Source organism: Lucilia cuprina, chromosome 5, assembly GCF_022045245.1.
Source record: "Lucilia cuprina isolate Lc7/37 chromosome 5, ASM2204524v1, whole genome shotgun sequence".
Taxonomy (NCBI): domain Eukaryota; kingdom Metazoa; phylum Arthropoda; class Insecta; order Diptera; family Calliphoridae; genus Lucilia; species Lucilia cuprina.
This window is the reverse complement of record NC_060953.1, coordinates 61431886-61451119: the sequence shown is the minus strand read 5'-3', so window position 1 is coordinate 61451119 and position 19234 is coordinate 61431886. Positions and strand designations below refer to the sequence as shown.

At 25.9% G+C, this 19234-nt stretch overlaps 3 protein-coding genes across 3 annotated transcripts in view; 1 reads left to right on the top strand and 2 right to left on the bottom strand.

The window, feature by feature from the left end:
• Positions 1–19234, top strand: part of LOC111675090 (acid sphingomyelinase-like phosphodiesterase 3b) — a 184095-nt gene that overhangs the window by 101688 nt on the left and 63173 nt on the right. The gene's annotated exons all lie outside the window — the stretch shown is intronic.
• Positions 301–901, bottom strand: LOC124420418 (probable insulin-like peptide 5). The gene is made up of 2 exons (XM_046953127.1): positions 664–901; positions 301–596 (listed from the first exon to the last, which is right to left on the bottom strand). Exons 1-2 carry the CDS (start codon positions 821–823, stop codon positions 400–402), a joined length of 357 nt encoding a protein of 118 aa, XP_046809083.1. The 5' UTR covers positions 824–901; the 3' UTR covers positions 301–399.
• LOC124420419 (probable insulin-like peptide 5) lies at positions 8112–8557 on the bottom strand. Its single transcript, XM_046953128.1, has 2 exons — positions 8399–8557; positions 8112–8318 (listed from the first exon to the last, which is right to left on the bottom strand). The coding sequence occupies exons 1-2, from the start codon at positions 8541–8543 to the stop codon at positions 8119–8121; spliced, it is 345 nt and encodes a 114-aa protein (XP_046809084.1). The 5' UTR covers positions 8544–8557; the 3' UTR covers positions 8112–8118.

The window sequence follows — 19234 nt, the reverse complement described above, 5'->3', positions numbered from 1 at the left end:
ATTGATATAGTCGATATATTCGATAAAAGGAGAAATTAGATTAAAAGAAAAACATTATGGTAAAATAATCTAATGAAAATATTTCTAAAAATTTCTTTCTAAATAAAAATTTTATATAATTATCTGCTTAATGAAATTTTGTTCATAGATAACGATTACAAAAATTTTCCAAAAAGAAAAATTAGAAAAATTAGTATTTTTGACAAAGTAGTAGTGTGTAATTTATATTTTTATTTAAAGTTTAAGTAATTTAAATTTTATCTGAAAAGGAAGATTTCAAATGTTTTAATAATGGTTATATATAAATATTCATGTTAGTTTAGATGCAATTATATATTTTAAAATTTTTATAAAAATTTTGTGTATAAGTATTTTAATTTAACTTCAGTTATTCTGCAGTTATAGACAATATGTTGTTAATTCTGACATAGAGCAAGATTTGCGACAGCATTCCTCAGCTACACCATCATGACGACGACGACGAGTTTTTGCCATTAAATTGCCATGGTATAATTTATCCATAAATAATGATGAAAATGGATGAGATGAAAGAGCATCATTTTCAAGGCTATTATCATTGTAATCATCTAAGGGAACTAATAAATAAGAAAACATTTTTATATTATTAAAAAAATATTGTTGAATTAGTTTGCTATATAATACCTGATTTTTTTGAAAGATTTTTGGGATTAAAACCATCTATACAAATCATTTCCAAAAATTGTGTTAACGATTGTCCACATAAACGAAAATCAGCTCGTGTAAAATCACTGATGACCAAAACCATAAGAAGTCCCGTTATAATATATTTAGTGGAAAACATATTCAATATTTTATTTAAAACAAAATTTTTGTTATAAATAAGAATTTTTTCTTAGAACCCGTTGCTTTAGCTGAGAGTTCTTCAACTTTAATGATGCTTTTCTTGTGACTAGATATATTATTTATACAAAACTTGTAAATTCTTTTTTAAGAAAAACTTATATATGTACTTATGCGATTTCTAATTAGCATTTGCGTCATAACTAATAACGAATAATTGCATATTTATAAGCTCACCTACATAAAAAAATTACACATGTAGTTGTATCAATATTCACATATGTAAGTTTTGATATAGTTATTTATATGTATATTTTCATGGATATTTTAAAACACTAGCATATTTCTATAATATTTTAAAATCGAAATATTTTTAACACACAATTTCTTATTGCACTAGAAACCTTATTTTTATTAATACATATGTATTAATGATAAATAATTTAATTAGAAATATTTTCAAAAACGTTTGGTCCATATCAATGTTTGAGTGTTGGAACGTGCTATATACTAATTTAATTTGAGGCTACTTCAGAAATCCTTCTATGCACCATATGTTTAGTAGGTTAAGTTTTATGCCATTGCCATATTTGTCCATATTAAATGAGAACATTTTAATTATTTTCTCATGGTAATGTGAAGAGACAAGAGTTTTGAACTATTTCAAAAACAATTTAATTTTATTAAACACATCATGCGAAATAATAAAGAAACAAATTTATTTTCGAAATATAAAGATATGCATTCAAAAAATAGAGTCTATTTCGAGCAATTTTTCATACTCTAATTTTTATAATCAGTTCTAATGTCCTTATAAAATGGCTTAAAAGTATAAAGGACATACAATTTCAAAAAGTTAATTAAAAATTTGTATACATTGTATGACGCTTTTATTAATATCAAATGAAAGCAGCGAATCTCGACATTCTACATTAATTTTAAGGAAGGTCTCATTTTCAAAATAAAAATTCTAAACTACTTTTTTGTGACAATTTTTTTTTTTTTTAATAAATAACATTATTTTGAAGCAGATGTTCTCAGCTATAATTTATACAAAATTGTTTTTATAAATTTCGAATTCCATCTTTTGAAATCACATGTCCTTTAAATATTAAGATCCTTTTATAGGGCGTAGATCTGAATTTAAAAAAAACTAAGGACACTGGTAGATTTTTTCATGTATGAAAATGGCAATGTTATTCTTTAGAAAATTTTCTATTTAAAAGAAATTTTCGATTACATTAAATTTTAAAGAAATTTTCTATAATTTGGTAGAAAAAATTTCTAAAAGTTTTTTTTTTATAAAATTAGAAATTTCCTTAAATTTTGTGTAAAAGGAGACATTTTCCTAAAAATGTTCTACATAAAGAAAACACTTCCAAAACTTTTTTTTACAAAGAAAACTTTTTCAAAAATTTTTTTATCAAGAGGGAATTTTCCGAAAATTCTGTGTGAAAAAAAGGGAATTTTTGAAAATTTTTTAAAAAAGTGAAATTTTCCACAAATTTTCTATATAATGAGAAATATTCGAAAAATTCCCTAAAAAAATTACAGATTTTTCGACAAATTTTTTTACAGAAATATAAATTTTTTGAAAATTATTTATAAAAAGTAAAGTAACATTCACAGTGCTAGCAAATACTTGGTTTTTTATTTATCGCTTTCTTGAGAACACATCTTGTTTTTTTTTTTTAATAAAATAACAATTTTAAGTAATAAAGAAATAAAGCGTTTGTTTTCTTATGCGTCCTGATGATTCGATTTTGTTCTTGTACAGTTCAAAATAAGTCTAAGCCTCCAAGGTAATCTTTTCCAAAATTACCCACAGCACAAAACATAAAAACATTGTATCCCTTTTAGTATTTCTAACTCTTTTTTCTACATTAATTGCATTAAACAAAAAATAAAATCTTTAAGGTAATGTTTAAAACTTCAGTTAATTTGATTATGCTGAAAAAGAAACACATGTTATAGGTGTTCCTGAAACATATTTACATAATATAGTAAAATCTTATAAATTTAAAACTTTTTAAAACAATTTGTATAATAATTCAAGGAGACATTACATTAATATTAGGTTGAAAAAAAAAACATAAAATCTAATTTATTAAGGTAGAAAATGAAAGGAATGTTGAAACAAATTAAAATTATGTATACATTCCTTAAGATACATAAGTACATACATATGATACATACATACACATGTAAGTATTTTCACATCAGTATATGTTGACAAGTATACATTTTCGTAATCCTTAATTTAATTATCTTTTAAAGGGAATGAACTGTAATATAAATCTCTTTTGACTATATGTATTATATTTTTGAAACATGAACAATTTTCAAAGATTTGTTGTAATAAAATAAGCAGTGTGTGTATTTATAAAATTTACAATTGTATCAAATTCAGAGTAGGTCGGAAATATTACGAAAAATATAAACGGTATATAACCAATTCTTTCATGTTATATTATGATTCAATGTTATTATTAGAATTTAGATTCATTATAAAATTTTAACTTATGTATAAGATTAGTAAATCTTCAATTACATAGGAATATTGTTAAAATAACTTTCACTTAACAGGATTCCCATAAATTTTTGTAATGTCCTGAAACTATTATTTATAATTTATTTTTTAGACATCTTTTCATACACAACCCACATAAAGATTGCCTAACTGTCATATACAATAAGTTTTAAGAAGAATTACAAGTAAATTCTTTAATTTTGATTTAATTAGAATTTGCCTAAAACATTAATGTTGTTAAACATAAGAACACATGTACATACGTGTATCAAAACGAATAATTATTTATTATGTTTCTAAAAGGGAACCAAGAAACACATAAAATACACAGTATGAAATTAATTCAATTATTTTGGAGAAAAACTTTAAGCCATCATGTGTGTAGGAGTAAAAGACAGAAGCTTTACTTCCAGGTGCAAAATGTAAAGCACATTTTACAAATTTTTTAATGCATTTGGCTTTGTGGATTATGTTTATGGTCTCATTGTTTATATAAATTAACATTAGTTCAGTTCATTGAAAATAATTGGTTGTGACTAATGTCATAATGTTGAGATCTTGTTTAGCTGTAGTTCAGTTCTAGTTTTAAAAGCTTCATCTAGTTCAGTTCTAGTTCAGTTCTAGTTCAGTTCTAGTTCAGTTCTAGTTCAGTTCTATTTCAGTTTTAGTTCAGTTCTGGTTCAGTTTTAGTTCAATCATAGTTCAGTTCTAGTTCAGTTAAATAAAATATACTTTCTTTTGAATTTTTATATGGAGTTTTTGTCATTGACCATAAATGTTAAAATGAATTATATTTTGTATATTTTTCAATCCTTTAACATTTTTCTCTAACAAGGATTTTATAGCTGACCAAAGTAATTGAAAATTATAGGAAAATATGCTCTTAAATTTGTAATTTATTTATCTTTTTTTTTTGTCAGTGCGCCCGATGACTTAAAATATTAACACATACAATTAAACTACTTAAAATACTTTACGCTTACATACACTGTGTAAAAATTATTTACAATTTAATTCAAATTATAATCAGTTTACATATTTACGAGTCCGATGTTTTTTTTTAATTCAATTTAAGGCAAACAATATGCGGCCAATTCATTGTAGGTGCAAGACTTCTTACAACATTCATCCACAATACCCAACATTCTAGTACGACGATTTTTTCCTATTAGATTTTCCTTCTCCAATTGGAAAATATTCGAGAGAGAATTTGCAGCATAAGGATATGGTAAATTATCTTCGATATCCGAGAGAAGCTGATGAGAGTGAACTAAAAAAAATTCGATATTAATTTATTTGATTTTTTATTAGTTACATATTAACTTACCACTTCTCTTAGACATTGGCATTGTATTAAATCCATTCTCGCAAATTGCCCACATAATCTGAGTCAACTGTGCGCCGCATCTGCGATCAGCAAATACTTGAATTTGATTGACAGCTAAACATATTAAGAAAAATCCAAAAAGTTTCATTGTGCAAAAAAATATTATTTGAAAATACTAAAAGAACTTTGAGTTCTAAATAGCTGTAAATATTTGATATTACTGATATAGAATAAAGATTTTCAGCAATTATTTATACTAAATTGTTTTTAAGATTTTTAAAAATTCTTCTTCTTAAATTTCTGAATAAAAAATTTGCAATATGAATATTTAATTTAAGGTATTAAGCTACAGTGGTTATGCAAATTGAAAGTGAGAAAACTAAGAAAAAAATTATTTTTTTAATAAAAACTGCACGAAAATTTTACACGTATAATGTATATTTGGTGAGATTTTATGCTTTTATACCACTGTGTTTGTTAGCGTTATGTTAATTGTTTTAAGATTTAACCTTCGGAAGTAATTTTCTTTGTATTGGTACATAAAAGTAACAGACTTTATACATTTACGTCAAATGATAGACATTTACAGCAGAAATTTACATAAAGGTTTATAAAGACAAATATGTAAATATTTAAAACTTTGTCTCACTTTAACCCAGCAAAAAATGGTGCCTCTTTGGAAGCAGACTTATAAGGCTGAGAACACAATTGCTTCTGCTTACACTTGTTATGAAAGATAACATGATTTTTGTATGGGATTCCTCGCGTAGAGGCTCTGTTTCAGGACTCCAAAATGTGCACATTACGCTATGTTGAATTTTTACTGAATTGATATTTTACTGAATTGATATTATTTTTCAACACATGGTTTCAAAATTAAAAGTATTCAAAAAATAGGTGATTTTAGAGCTCTTTAGAAGCAAATTTGCTCATTACATACAATAATTGCTGAATTTATGGTTTCAAAAATCTTTATTGTAATTAAAAGATACAATTGAGAAAGCAGTTAGGAGTGCAGTAGTTACATTTATTGCTTCCAAATCAAGAATATTTTTTGCTGGGAATACAGGTGTACCTAGAAAATCTTACCGTCTCCACTTATGCCTTAATGTAACTACACGTGTAAAAGTTTTAAAAATAAACCAATTAAAATTTTAAGGTAAAAATTTTAAATTCGATTTTTATGCTAGTTTTAAATAAAATAATATGTATCCAGAGGCATGTCATTTTTTATAGTAACATGATAGGACAAAATTCGTAGCAGAACCATTAGGATTGGTATTGAATTTATTCCTATAACTTAACATGGTTTTAATATAATTTAAATCTCTGATCTAAAGAACTTATGATTTGTATCGATTTACACTAAACTCTCTTTTTCGATTCATTATAACGATCATCAAGTCCTTGCCCAGAATATGAAGAAACACAAACACAATAAAAATTTAATTCATAAATACAATATATTTCATGGAAGCTAGATCGTAGGAAAAGCCGATCCATTTAAAGATATAATTAAAATATAATGATAGAATTATAAAATATGTTAAAAAAATTGATTTTAATCTAGAACGATCCATGATTTACATATGATGAAGGTTAGGAAAGGATTATACGGTTCTCACAAAGGTAACGTTATATTAATTGTATTCTGCTGATCTAAGGTAATGCGCGAACTCTTTCCTTTCCACTTCCAATAGTACCTCTAATCAAAAACTGTAATCATAAAATTTTATAATGTTTTGTGAAAATATTTCCTAATAGATTCCGAAGATTTTTGTTTCTTTTTATTAAAACACTGGATAAATTACATATTGCCTAATATATGTGGGAATTGTTAAAAGAAATGTCAGGTCCTTATACGACTTGTCTATCTATTTTATTCTATTTTATCTATTTAGTAATTTATTATGCATATATGAAATATGGACATATAATTTAATAGACGTTCGTCTAAGTTTTTTTCAAGTAATGTTTATGACCATATATGGGAGTTATGACAAATTATGAGCCAATTGAAAAATATTTTAGCAGAATGTACTTATGCCAAACTTTATCCGTATATAATGGACCAATTCGGAAAAAATCCATATAATTTTGATTTTCAATTGAATTGTGTGTTTTGTAATAGGCCTTATGTGGGAGTTATGACCAATTATGGATCGATACAAAAAATGGTTTGATATGTGCGTTTAAATGATTTTCGAAAGTGATCAGTTGTGGAGTGATACTAATCTCGTTGGTATTACGATTAAATATTTAAATATACACATATATTTCAAAAGATAAAACTAAATTGACTCAGAATTTTACAAGATTCCAAAATATATACTTTGTTGGGTTTTAGAAGAATATATCTTGTTGTTACACAAGGAACGATAAACTTTTATATATCCTTTGTATAAAAACCCGAAACTATTTGCCTTTATGATTCGAGATTCAATAAGCAACATAATTTTCTTTTGATCATTATATGGATATTTAAAGTAGGTTGAATTATTTATAATATAATAAACTAGGTTCTTACCCTTCAAAAAGACTGAAATTTTTAGTATTGGCATGTAGTTATTTCAAACATTACCTGTTCATTATCATCCACATTATTGTATTTTGCTGGATTATTGGTAAAGAACAAAAAAATTTGGATTTATTATAGCCCAATTGTCTAGGGCGTTCATTAAACAAACAAAGGGTTCGTGGTTTAAGCCCTGCTGGATTCCGTTGAGAAACATAGAAAACAACTGAATTCCTGTGTTCAAATAAAGAATTTTTTTTGTAGTCAAATTAGTAACCATTTATTATTTTCTTTATTTGAACTTCGTCGAACAAAAATAATTAGTTATTGACCCCAGAGTAATAAGTTTACACGTAATTCCAATATTACTTTCTAACTTACTAGGTAATGAAAGCTTTTGCTGGGTAGTTGGTATTTTTTTGAAAACATTATTCATTACAGAGTTTTACTAAGTGCGATAGCTTTCGAGCCCGACTTGGCGGATTCCGTCTGATAGTAAGTATTTTCCTATATAATAATATTTAGAAAATTTTTAAAGTTTTGCAATAGAGTATTTCTGAAATGAAAAAGTGTGCAATATTAAAGTCATTCATAAAGTTTTGTCCAATTTTAAAAATGACAAGATTTAAATCCATGTTTTCAGGTATGTTTATTTGATAAAGGTAAAAATCTAGTTCAATCTACTTTATATATTGAAATTTATATTTCTAATCCGACGATATGATTAAAGTTATTTAAAATATCCCGTCTTGAATTTAGAACAAGTTTTTTATTTTTATTTTACACTAATTTTTTATATATTTTGACACACAATTTTTAATAAATAAAACAAACAACATATTTGCATATTAACAAAAAATTTTAAATATTATATCCTTAGTTTCATAAGATTTTTGTAAAAAATTGTACAGATTCTTTCCTTTTTTAGTTTATACAATATGCTGCCAATTCACTGTATTTACAGGCCTTTTTGCAACATTCATCTGCAATACCCAGCATACGAATACGGCGAGTTTTCGCTAGTAAATTTCCTTGTTCGACTTGGAAAATATTCGAAAGTGATGAAGAAGCTAAGGGATAAGGAACATCACTCTCAATGCCTGGTATAATAGAGTTAGTATGATCTATAAAGGCAACAAAAATAATCAATTTTCTTTATATAGATATGTATGTACATATACAATTCCAAACTTATAATACTTACCCGATCTTTTGTCTATCATGCTATTGAAGCCATTTTCACATACAATCCACATAATTTGTGTCAATTTTGCACCGCACATACGATCAGAAAATCCATAGATTTCATTAACCAACAAACAGGCGAAGAAAATTCCAAGTACTTTCATTGTAAAGTTCAAAAAGATGTAATCGGTTATAAGAAACGGAAATTACTGATGCTGGATAAGGCTTCACTTGAATTATTTATACTAAATGTCAATTAAACATTTTGTTGTTATTTACTAATTTTTTGCGTTTTATCTAATGACCTTTTGCCATATTACGAGGTATAGGAAATAAATTAAAATTTTAAGATATATTTAATAAAATACAGTGGGTACTAAAAGAAATCTAGCATACAAAATAAACTGGAAATGAATTTTAAATTCTTAAGATATTTCCAAATTTCATCAACTGATTCCAATTTGGATAATCCTTTATAAACGGAAAGTCTTCTGTATTAAAAAAATATGTTTCCTTACACATACGTTCTTTTGTATACTTTATTAATTTTTTTGTATTTCTTAACCCACTGTTTTGTGATTAAATCTAAACAGGTACATATCATACTACGTCTGCATGTTGTTAATTTAAAATAGTATGATGTTGCTGATGAACACAAATAGACTTTTTCAAAACAACTTGCAAAAAGAAAATATATGTAACAAGTAAGATTGTTATATTCGGCCATGCCGAATCTTATATACCCACCATCAAATCATTCATGTTTATGTAGAATTTTACTGATGTACTCACATTTTTGGGTCAGTAATAAGTCTTAAAGTCATTTTCAGAAGGGGACCTTGGTAAGGTCAATTATAAATCCATTTTCATTAAATTTATGAAAATGATTTTATGTCCTATAAAACTTTTTTATGTCGAATTTTATTGCTTTATATATGTATGTTATGAGCAGATATGAGCATAAATTTAAGTTCTCATTAAACATGTTTGTGTTGAATTTCACCGCTATTGATCTCTTAGCGATAAAGTTATTTTCTGAAGGGGGCATTATAATAGGGATATGAGAAAACGTGAACCGATATTCTTACTTTCAATAAGGATCGATCCTTATAAAATTTGACAGGGAGATTTTGGCTCGCACGAAACTTGTGTATGTAGAATTTTGTAGTAATGAGCATTGAATTCGTTGTCTAAAGGGCACCTTATTAGGGGGTTAGATAATGATTCTCTTAGCCAGTTATTGTCTATAAAGTCATTTTATAAAGGGGACTTTATATGGGGGGTAGGGTCAATTATGGACCGATCCTTATAAAATTCTACGAAGAGATTTATGTCACCATAAGACATGTTTGTGCCGAATTACACCGCTATTGATGCTTCTGTTAGTCAGTTGTGAGCGATAAAGTCATTTTCTGAAGGGTACTTTGTATGGGGGGTAGGGTCAATTATGGACCTATCCTTATGAAATTCTATGAAAAGATTTATGTCCCTATAAAACATGTTTGTGTCGAATTTCAATGCTATTGATGCTTCTCTTATCCAGTTATTGGCGATAAAGTCATTTTCTGAAGGGGACTTTATATGGGGGGTAGGGTCAATTATGGACCGATCCTTATAAAATTCTACGAAGAGATTTATGTCACCATAAAACATGTTTGTGCCGAATTGCACCGCTATTGATGCTTCTGTTAGTCAGTTGTGAACGATAAAGTCATTTTCTGAAGGGTACTTTGTATGGGGGGTAGGGTCAATTATGAACCGATCCTTATGAAATTCTATGAAAAGATTTATGTCCCCATAAAACATGTTTGTGCAGAATTACAGCGCTATTGATGCTTTTGTTAGTCAGTTATTGGCGATAATGTCATTTTCTAAAGGGGGCCTTATATGGGGGCTAGGCGAAATCGTGGACCGATATTGTCCATTTTCAATACCAAACAAACTGGATCAACTATAAGTATCTGTGCAAAATTTCAGCTAGCTACTTCCGTTTGGACTCTATCGTGTTTTCAACAGACAGACAGACAGACGGACAGACGGACAGACGGACGGACATGGCTAGATCGTCTTAGAATCTAATAAGGATCCAGAATATATATACTTTTATGGGTCTTAGACGAATATTTCAATGTGTTACAAACGGAATGACAAAAACAATATACCCCCATCTTTTTTGATGGTGGGTATAAAAATAACATAAGTATGCCTGCCACCAAAAGACCTTGCGTCAATCAGTTATTATGACACATATTCATTTACATATTTTAAATTAAAGGCTTATGAAAAGTTTATTTTTTATAGTTGGTATTAAATTTAATCTAATAAAAACATTTGTTATGGCAATTTTTAAATTTGTTTTGTGAATTTTAGCAAATAAATTTTTTCAAACCTTTATTTTAATTTGTACTAAATATTAATTTTTTGTTTTATTTCTGTTATTCCTCTAATTATATAGAGCATTATTCAAATAGATAGTGTTTTTTTTTCGAATTTTTGAACTTTGGTGTTAAATTGTTCCCAAGTGCATCAAAGGGTTTATTTTAAATATCGGACTATCTATATATATAAAAGAGTAGCGTTACTGACTGACTAATTCATCATCGCACAGCCCAAACGGCTGAAACTAGAATCATGAAATTTTAACAGTAGATGTGTTTTTGGTTATGTAGATCCACTAAGAAGGAATTTTTGGAAATTTGTACATTTGCGGGTAAAAAGGGGAAAAACGGTTAAAACAGGTTTTCCTAATTATCTTACATAATATTAGTGATACAAGAAAAATTTTAAATGTATCTGTATCTACTCCTAAAATGAGCAGATGGGTATCTGGTACTTTTTTAAAATTCGAACTTTTAAGGGGTAAAAATGTCCGACAAAGGTGATTTTGGTACCTTTTTTGGTCCTTTATAACTTTTGAACTAATTAACATAAAACATTTTTATAAATATTTCGGTAACATCTCCCAAATTTATGAGACACCTGTTTAGTACTTTTTTAAATTTAGTCCTTAATGGTTGTGAAAGGTAGAAAACTGTATTTATGGTACTTTTTTTTGGCACATTAAGAAAACTTTTTCGGTTTATTAAATTAGTCCTGTTAAATTACAAACTAACTCTGTAATATTTATTGTAATAAAATTTTTGGATTTTACTGGGAAAAAGGTACCAAAAAGGTAAAACACAGGAAATTTAATTTTATTCAAACTCATTGAGCCAATTTTTTTAAAATTTGAAAAAAATATTTTATTCACTCACACTAAATATCCTATTGATATATTATTTTGGAATTCGAATACTAACGCCTATATAAAACCAAATTCGAGTAAATTGTTTGGTACTTTTTAAATCGTTTGAATTTTATCTGTGATATATAGATTTAAATACGGAATATTTTGTAAACTTAATTCTCGAAAAAAGTATATTTAAAAACGCATTAATTTTAAACATACATGGTCTTCATTGAATAAGATTCTTTAAGAGAAAACTTTTTAGTACTTTTTATCTCATAAATGGTACTTTTTTAATTTTCTAAAATATTCAACCAACGAACATTTATTTTAACATTGACTGAATAATATTCTGTAAGTGGGAACTATTTGGTACTTTTCTATTCTTCAAACGCTACCTTTTATATTCTTTATAATGGTTAATCGGAACACACGGCCCTTATTAAATGAGAATTTATTGAGAGAGATTTTTGTATATTTTCGTTTTTCCGATGCTACTTTTTGATATTTTTACGATATTGAACATAGATAGTGAAAATAAAATTTAAAATAAGGGAACCTTAGTAAAGAATCTACTGAAACGGTCTTTTGGTACCTTTTCATTCATTAAAATTATATTTTTCTTTAATTGTATTTAATATTGAACACAGAAACATACAATTTTTGATTAAATTATAATCTTTTAAAGTTATTTTATAATACTTATTTACTTATTTTTTTAAATTCCAGTAATTTTTGTTAAATATCGCTGACAAATAAGTATTATTTCGATATGGTTAACTGATAATTCCCAAAATTTCACCTTTGAACTCCAGAGTTTATGAATAAAGAATGTCCGATTTTAATAAAACTTCACATATATATTTTATATTATCTGCACTTTAGTACTCAAAAAATACTTTATTTAAAATGTACTTTATTTAAAACAGTAAATAATTAATACGTATTCTCTAAAATATTACAAAAAATGCGATTTTCCTGAAATCCGCCGATTTTAAATAGCAGGTACAGCTAATATGTAAATTTTTCGTTATATTTCGAATTTATGTGCTGTGGGACATGTTAATGATCTGGGGAAATTCTAATAATCCTTTCAAAATGTTTATTCTGTGCACATTACGATTCCTTTACAAAAAGGTGCAAAATGTATGCCTTTACGGCACCTGTTAACATTATCCTATCAGCTCAATTTGCATGACATAGTTTTACAATTCTAGAAGAGGGACGGCCTGTCGGACAATATTTTTTCCTTCATCCATGCGTGAATCACTCTAAGCTTAATATAAGATTTACGAACAAAGAAGATTGGCCGAACCTCATTAAATTTAGGAAAGGGATACGTTCTTATATAACAGTTAGTTATGTGATATTAATGTTTATGAGAAGGGTTGGTATAAGGGCTAAGGTCAAATAATTTTATCAAAATATCTTGAAAATTCAGGACTGTATCTTGCGAACAATGTTTACATAAGTATGTTTGTACGGTCAGGCCTATAACGTTGCCTTTTACGACTTTCTGTCTTGTTACACCCACATGATTTTTTGTCCCAATAAAATCGGAGTTTGCAGACTCCAAAAAATATTCAAATTACTTTTGACTTATTACTTCAATAAATTTCATGACTTAATCTATATAGTAACACCTGACTAAAGCTAACTTATTGAAATACTACCTGTATAGTTTCGATAATTTTAAGTTGCTTTATACCTGTAGTAAGGAAAAACCACTCAGCAAAAACAAGCTGCATAATAGTACCTATATTCTAAGTCAGACATTGGCAGTATTTTCGAAAACAAAATGTTACAGAAAATTTTTGATAAAAAATTGTCAAAAAATATTTAAAATTTTTCATTTTATAATCAATTATGGATGGATAGTTTTTATATAGAAAGTTTTGATAATTTTTTTTAAAGAAAGTTTTAAAAATTTTATTTTAATTGATAGTTAGATACATTTTCCTATTACAGTTTTTTTTATATAAAAATTTTAATAAATTTTCTTCATTGATAAATTTTTGTTTTATAGAAAAATGTTGTAAATTTTCTTTTTATAGAAAATTTAAAATAAATGTTAGTTTTATAGAAAAATTTTAATAAAGCGTTTTTTCGGAATTTTTTTGATACATTATAATTTTATAGAATTTTCTTCATAAATTTCGTTTTCATAGTAAAAATTTAAAAATTCTATTATTATTAAGAAAATGATATAATATTTTTATAGGAAATTTTTCGATAAACATTCTTTTTATAAAAAAAATTGCAATAAAAGAGTATATTAAATTGGAAAAATATTTATTGAAAGCTTTAAACTAAGAATGGATTGAAATTACAAATGAAAACGTACAAATTTTTTGGTTTTGCTTTTATTAAGTTTATAGAAAAGGATTAAAAAATTATAGAAAATTTTGAATATCACACAAATTGTGTATAGAATAAAAAATATATAAAGACTCAGGCGCAGTACATCACAATATCGGCATAAACACATCCATTGGTGCAGCATTCATCGGCCACGCCTCTAGAACTAACAATTTCAACTTGCTTACGTTTACGTATTAAGATTTTATCTTCTTTACGATTTGTATGTTCAATTTCGTATATCTCAGGACTATGTTCATTTATTTCCGATTCAAGTTTTCTTAATATATCTTTGATACGATAATACCAACTGTCATCGGGTGGTGAAGTTTTTGGTATAGCGTATTCTTGTTCCACTAAAAAGACATTTAACAAAAGTAATAAAATATTAAAGAGTTTTAACTGAGTTAAACATGTTAAAAAATCAATTTCTTATTCATAAAACTTACAACATCTTTTAATTCGAAAATTAAAACCATTTACGCAAACCGATGCCAAAACGTCAGTTAGCACTTTGCCACATAATCTTTGTCTGGCAAATGCATATTTTTCCATTAGTGAAAATAATGTTAAATATAAAATAAAAGTTAAACGTAAATTACGCGAGCACTGGGATGACATTGTCACTGCCTTCTATATGTCAAACGTATGAAGTGCAGTTCGATCATTGTCGATTCTATTTATATTGTGAACACAGGTAAACATTTCAAATAGTCGTTTATTTAACTGGGACAGACACATTTCGATGTTGCCATCATATCCATGTCCATGTGTGTGCCAAGGCAAACAAATGTTTATTTTTGGGTTTTTTCTAACGAACATTTACAATTGGAATTTGTAGTCAAGGTATTTCCACTGCAAATAATAGATTTGTTTTTATTTTTGTCGTTTATTTAGAATTTGCATGTGCTGTGTCGCAAAGGATAAGAGTTAAGTGTTTCCAACAAACAGAATAAGAAAGAAAATCCATTTAACCTCTATGTTTAGGTAGTTAAATAATTTATTTTTAAAGTGAAAAACTCAATACTGAATCAGTATGCGTATGGTTTTAAATTGATCAATATCGATATTTTTGTAAAAAAAAAACAATTTGTTTAGACTATCTTTATAGATTGTTTTTAGCTAATAAGGATAATATTTATAGTAGGTACATTTAGGATTTTCCGTTTTTATGTTTATGTATTTAGTTTGACCTTTAGTTTTAATCTTCCTCGTTAATTTTGGCGGGATAATATGATTTTTTCCAGTTAGGTAAATAAAAAAGAAGTTTTATTTTGTGCTCAAGTACACTTACAAAAATTTCAATATTTTTTTATTGTGATTTTGGATTAAGAAGCTGAAAGGGTTACCGTTTTCGATTTTTGTTGAAAAATATCAATTATTTTTTTGATAATATTTCTTGATAATTTTTGAGAAAATCTTTCATAATCTTCTTTGGAGAAAATTTTTGAGAAATTTCTAATAGGTAGTTTTCAATGCCTTTTATTTTAAGAAATATTTTCGATGAATTTCATTTATAATAGAAAATTTTAAATTTTTTAAAATTCAAAAATATTTTATACATTTTCTTTTCACATATACAAAATTGTATATTATATTTTTTTCATAAAAATTTTTTGATAATTTTCTTTTCATGAACAATTTTTGAAAAACTGCTTAGAAAATTTCATAGAAAAACTTCAATAATTTTTTTTAAAGAAAATTTTCCATTGATTTTATTTTGATAGATATTTTTTTTTTTAAATTTTCTTTTCATACAAACTTTTTTATTAAATTTCTTATCATAGAAAAATTTTGATAATTTTTTTTCTTTATAATTTTTCGATAAAATCTTTGATACTTTTTCTTTTAAGAAAATTTTTCGGTGAATTCCATTTATAATATAATATTTTGGATTCAATTTCTTTTCAATTTTTTTGCATAGAAAATTTTTGATTAATTTTGAAATTATACAAATTTTTTATTAATCTTCTTTTCATAGAGAATTTTTGTATAAATTTTTTTCTTCTTTCTTTTCATACAAAATTTTGATAAATTTTCGTATCTTGGAAAATTTTCTATAAATTTTTTTTTTCCAATAAATTTTTAATTAATTTTTTTTTTTTTATTGAAAATTTTAGATAAATTTTCAATTCGTAAAAAATTTTCGATTAATTTTCTTTTCATACAAAATCTTTTATTAGACAATTTTCTATAATTTTTTTAATGAAATTTTTAAAAATTTTTCTTTTAATAGAAAGTTTTTGATTAATTTCCTTTTTATACATAATTTTCTTTTCATAGGAAAATTTTGATTTGAAAATTTTTGAAAAAATTTTTTTTCTAGAAAATTTTCGAAAAATTTTCTTTTTCTAAAAAATTTTTTATAAAATTTCTTTTTATCGAAAATTTTATATAAATTTTTATTCCATAAAAAATTTTCTATAAAATTTATTTTCATAGAAAAATTTTCTTTTCCTATAAGAACTTCTTTTATTTTATATATTTATAAAACATTTTCGATAAGATTTCTTTTTACAGAAAATTTTTAGATTAGATTTTAAATATTTTAATATTTATATTTATTCCCGTTCTGTATGATGAGTTCCCTCAATTACAAATGTTTCTCTTTTTGTGAGAGAGCCTAGAAAAGAGATTTCAACAAATTTTCCACACATTTTATACGCTCTATTGCTATGACAACATTTGTGAGAAAATGTTTAATAAATCATATGTTATAAGAAGCAATATTTTCTTAATTTTTAAAAATACTTTTTTTTACAAAGTGATCAACCTGGACCCAAATAAAGGCGAAATGGGCTATCTCTGATAATCAATCCTAAATGTCTTTTTGATTTAGAAATTAAAAATGTGTGAAAAAATTTTTCAAAAAAATTACTTTCATTACAATTACTTTAAAAGTTTATTGTGGCCTCATTATGTGTTATGTGTGGTCTCTGATAATTATTTTACAATTATACATATTTACGTTAATACTAGCATTTAAATTATAATTTTCACTTATATGAAGATTTAAATAATCTTTTTCCCTCTCTCTCTCTATTATAAATAATAATTACTTACACAACATTATGACGTATGTATGCTTATAAACTTATCCATCTTATTTCAAAAAATTGCGTAATTCAGCATTATACTTAAATATAATGCAAGGTTAAATTATTAACTACTTACACTTTTAAACTTTTTTGGTGCTTAAGTAAAACTTAAGATATGATAAAATGCCGCAAACAATCCAATTAAGTGAGACTTTGAAGCATTTAGTAAACATTTTTACAACGAAACAGGAAACATAATAAAAAAAACCCAGACTCATTTTATGTCATAGCACAAACATTTAAGCTCTACATCCTTTTTAACTCTTAACCAAAAAAATATATACACACATACAAATGAACTCTTGTATATATGTGATGTTAACATATACAGGCACACTTACATGTATATAAATATATATATTAGTGAATAAACATAAATACATATATAGCAACAATATGAAAAATATCTGCCCTTAAATATTTTTTAACCCATTAAAATGTCAAGTAGAGTAACTACATGTGTTCATGCTGCACTTCTTGGCAAAAATAAAAAAAAAAAATGAGGAAAAATGGAGATTAAAATACATATGTGTGTGTAGAGTATTACAATGCAACCAAACAATGTTGCTGCACAAAAGCATTATAATTTGTGAGATTATGTACACAAAATGTTACATAAGAACAAAATGGTTAGAGGGTTTATTGTCGATGTTGCTGCTACTACTACTACTGCCTAGGGGAAGGAGGAATGAGTTAAAAAAATATTGTTGGTTTATCGAATGGATGCAAAGAGATGTGTAGAATATGTATGTTTTATTGTGTATATTTTTGTTCTGTACATTATAATTGATAAACATTGCTCAACAAATATTTGACAATTAACTCAAGTTATGTTGCATCTTCAGTTGACTAACCATAAGTACATATCATGAAATGTTTTTCAATGTGAAAATCACACATACTTGCATTATTAATGTATGTTATTTAATGATGTTACTTAAGATAATGCTGTGGTTATTAAATTATCAATTTATCTGTGAAATACCACATTAAAATACTTATTATGGAAAATCTTTGCTAATTAAATGACAATGACTATGTGCGACTGTTGATTGTAGAATTCGTCATGTGTGACGCGTGAAAGGAGAAATATGCTAATTGTGTTGCATTAAAATAAAAAGTATAGATCTATGACGCTGGTGTGCAAAAAAAAACTATTATATTTAACTCCTTTGAATTTGATGGCATGATTATGCACTTTTTCCGTCATGTAAAAGATTTATTTAATATTTTAATAAATTTTTAATTTAGTCTATGGACCAGTAATTGCCTAGTCGATGAACTAGTTTATATACTAAGCTGTATATACTGTACACTCAAGAGAAAAGTCAATCAATAAGTCCACAAATTAAATTAGTTAATCGACTAGTCTACAGACTACTCTGCTCGATGAATTGATAAATGTAATATTTAAGACCAGGCAATAATTAACCAGTCAAAATATCCCGAAATTTACTACCCATATACAATAAAAAATTTTCTATAAAAAAACTTTTCCTCCTGATTTCACTAAATTAAAAGAAATTTAAATTCAACCGTGGAATCAACATAAACACCGAGAAACTGGAAACTCTGGCAACCAAAACTTAAAAAATGTTTAAACATTTCTAAACCAAAAAATATAACTGAACCTTTTTTTTATTTCATTCAAAGTAATAAAAATTGTCAGCTTTTGTTAAAATATCTGCCATCTTTTTAAATTGATTAATTTTTTTCTTGGACCTTTGAATTTATAGTAAGAGGTTATAGAACTGTATATACAGAGATGACAATCAAAATTACATTAAATTTACTGTTGCTGTGTGTGTTTTTTTTCTCCCAATACTAGTCAACTCTTAAAATTGTTATTTGTGTTTTTTAGGAAAAATATATATTTTTGTTTTTGTTTTTTATGCGATTTTTTACAGGACATTTAATATACCTGTTTGCGTCATAAATTATGACAACAACAAATGAAAAAAAAGTAAATACAAAGCAAACGTTCAACAGTAAAAAATATATAAAAAACAAGTAGGAAAGTATAGTCGGGCATGGCCGACCATATAATACCCTACACCAAGAGTATATTTTTACTTTTTATAAAGAAACTTTTATGTTGAATATTTTTCCAAAATATTTAAGCAATTTATTGATAAAAAACTAAAATTTCTAAATGAGGCTTTATATAGGTCAA

Excerpts from the sequence above, each read along its gene's own strand:
- LOC124420419 (XM_046953128.1), bottom strand. The coding sequence starts at position 8,543 with ATGAAAGTACTTGGAATTTTCTTCGCCTGTTTGTTGGTTAATGAAATC. Across the intron at positions 8,319-8,398 it reads CATGATAGACAAAAGATCGG|ATCATACTAACTCTATTATA; the intron begins GTAAGTATTATA and ends TTGCCTTTATAG.
- LOC124420418 (XM_046953127.1), bottom strand. The coding sequence starts at position 823 with ATGTTTTCCACTAAATATATTATAACGGGACTTCTTATGGTTTTGGTC. Across the intron at positions 597-663 it reads AAATCTTTCAAAAAAATCAG|TTCCCTTAGATGATTACAAT; the intron begins GTATTATATAGC and ends CTTATTTATTAG.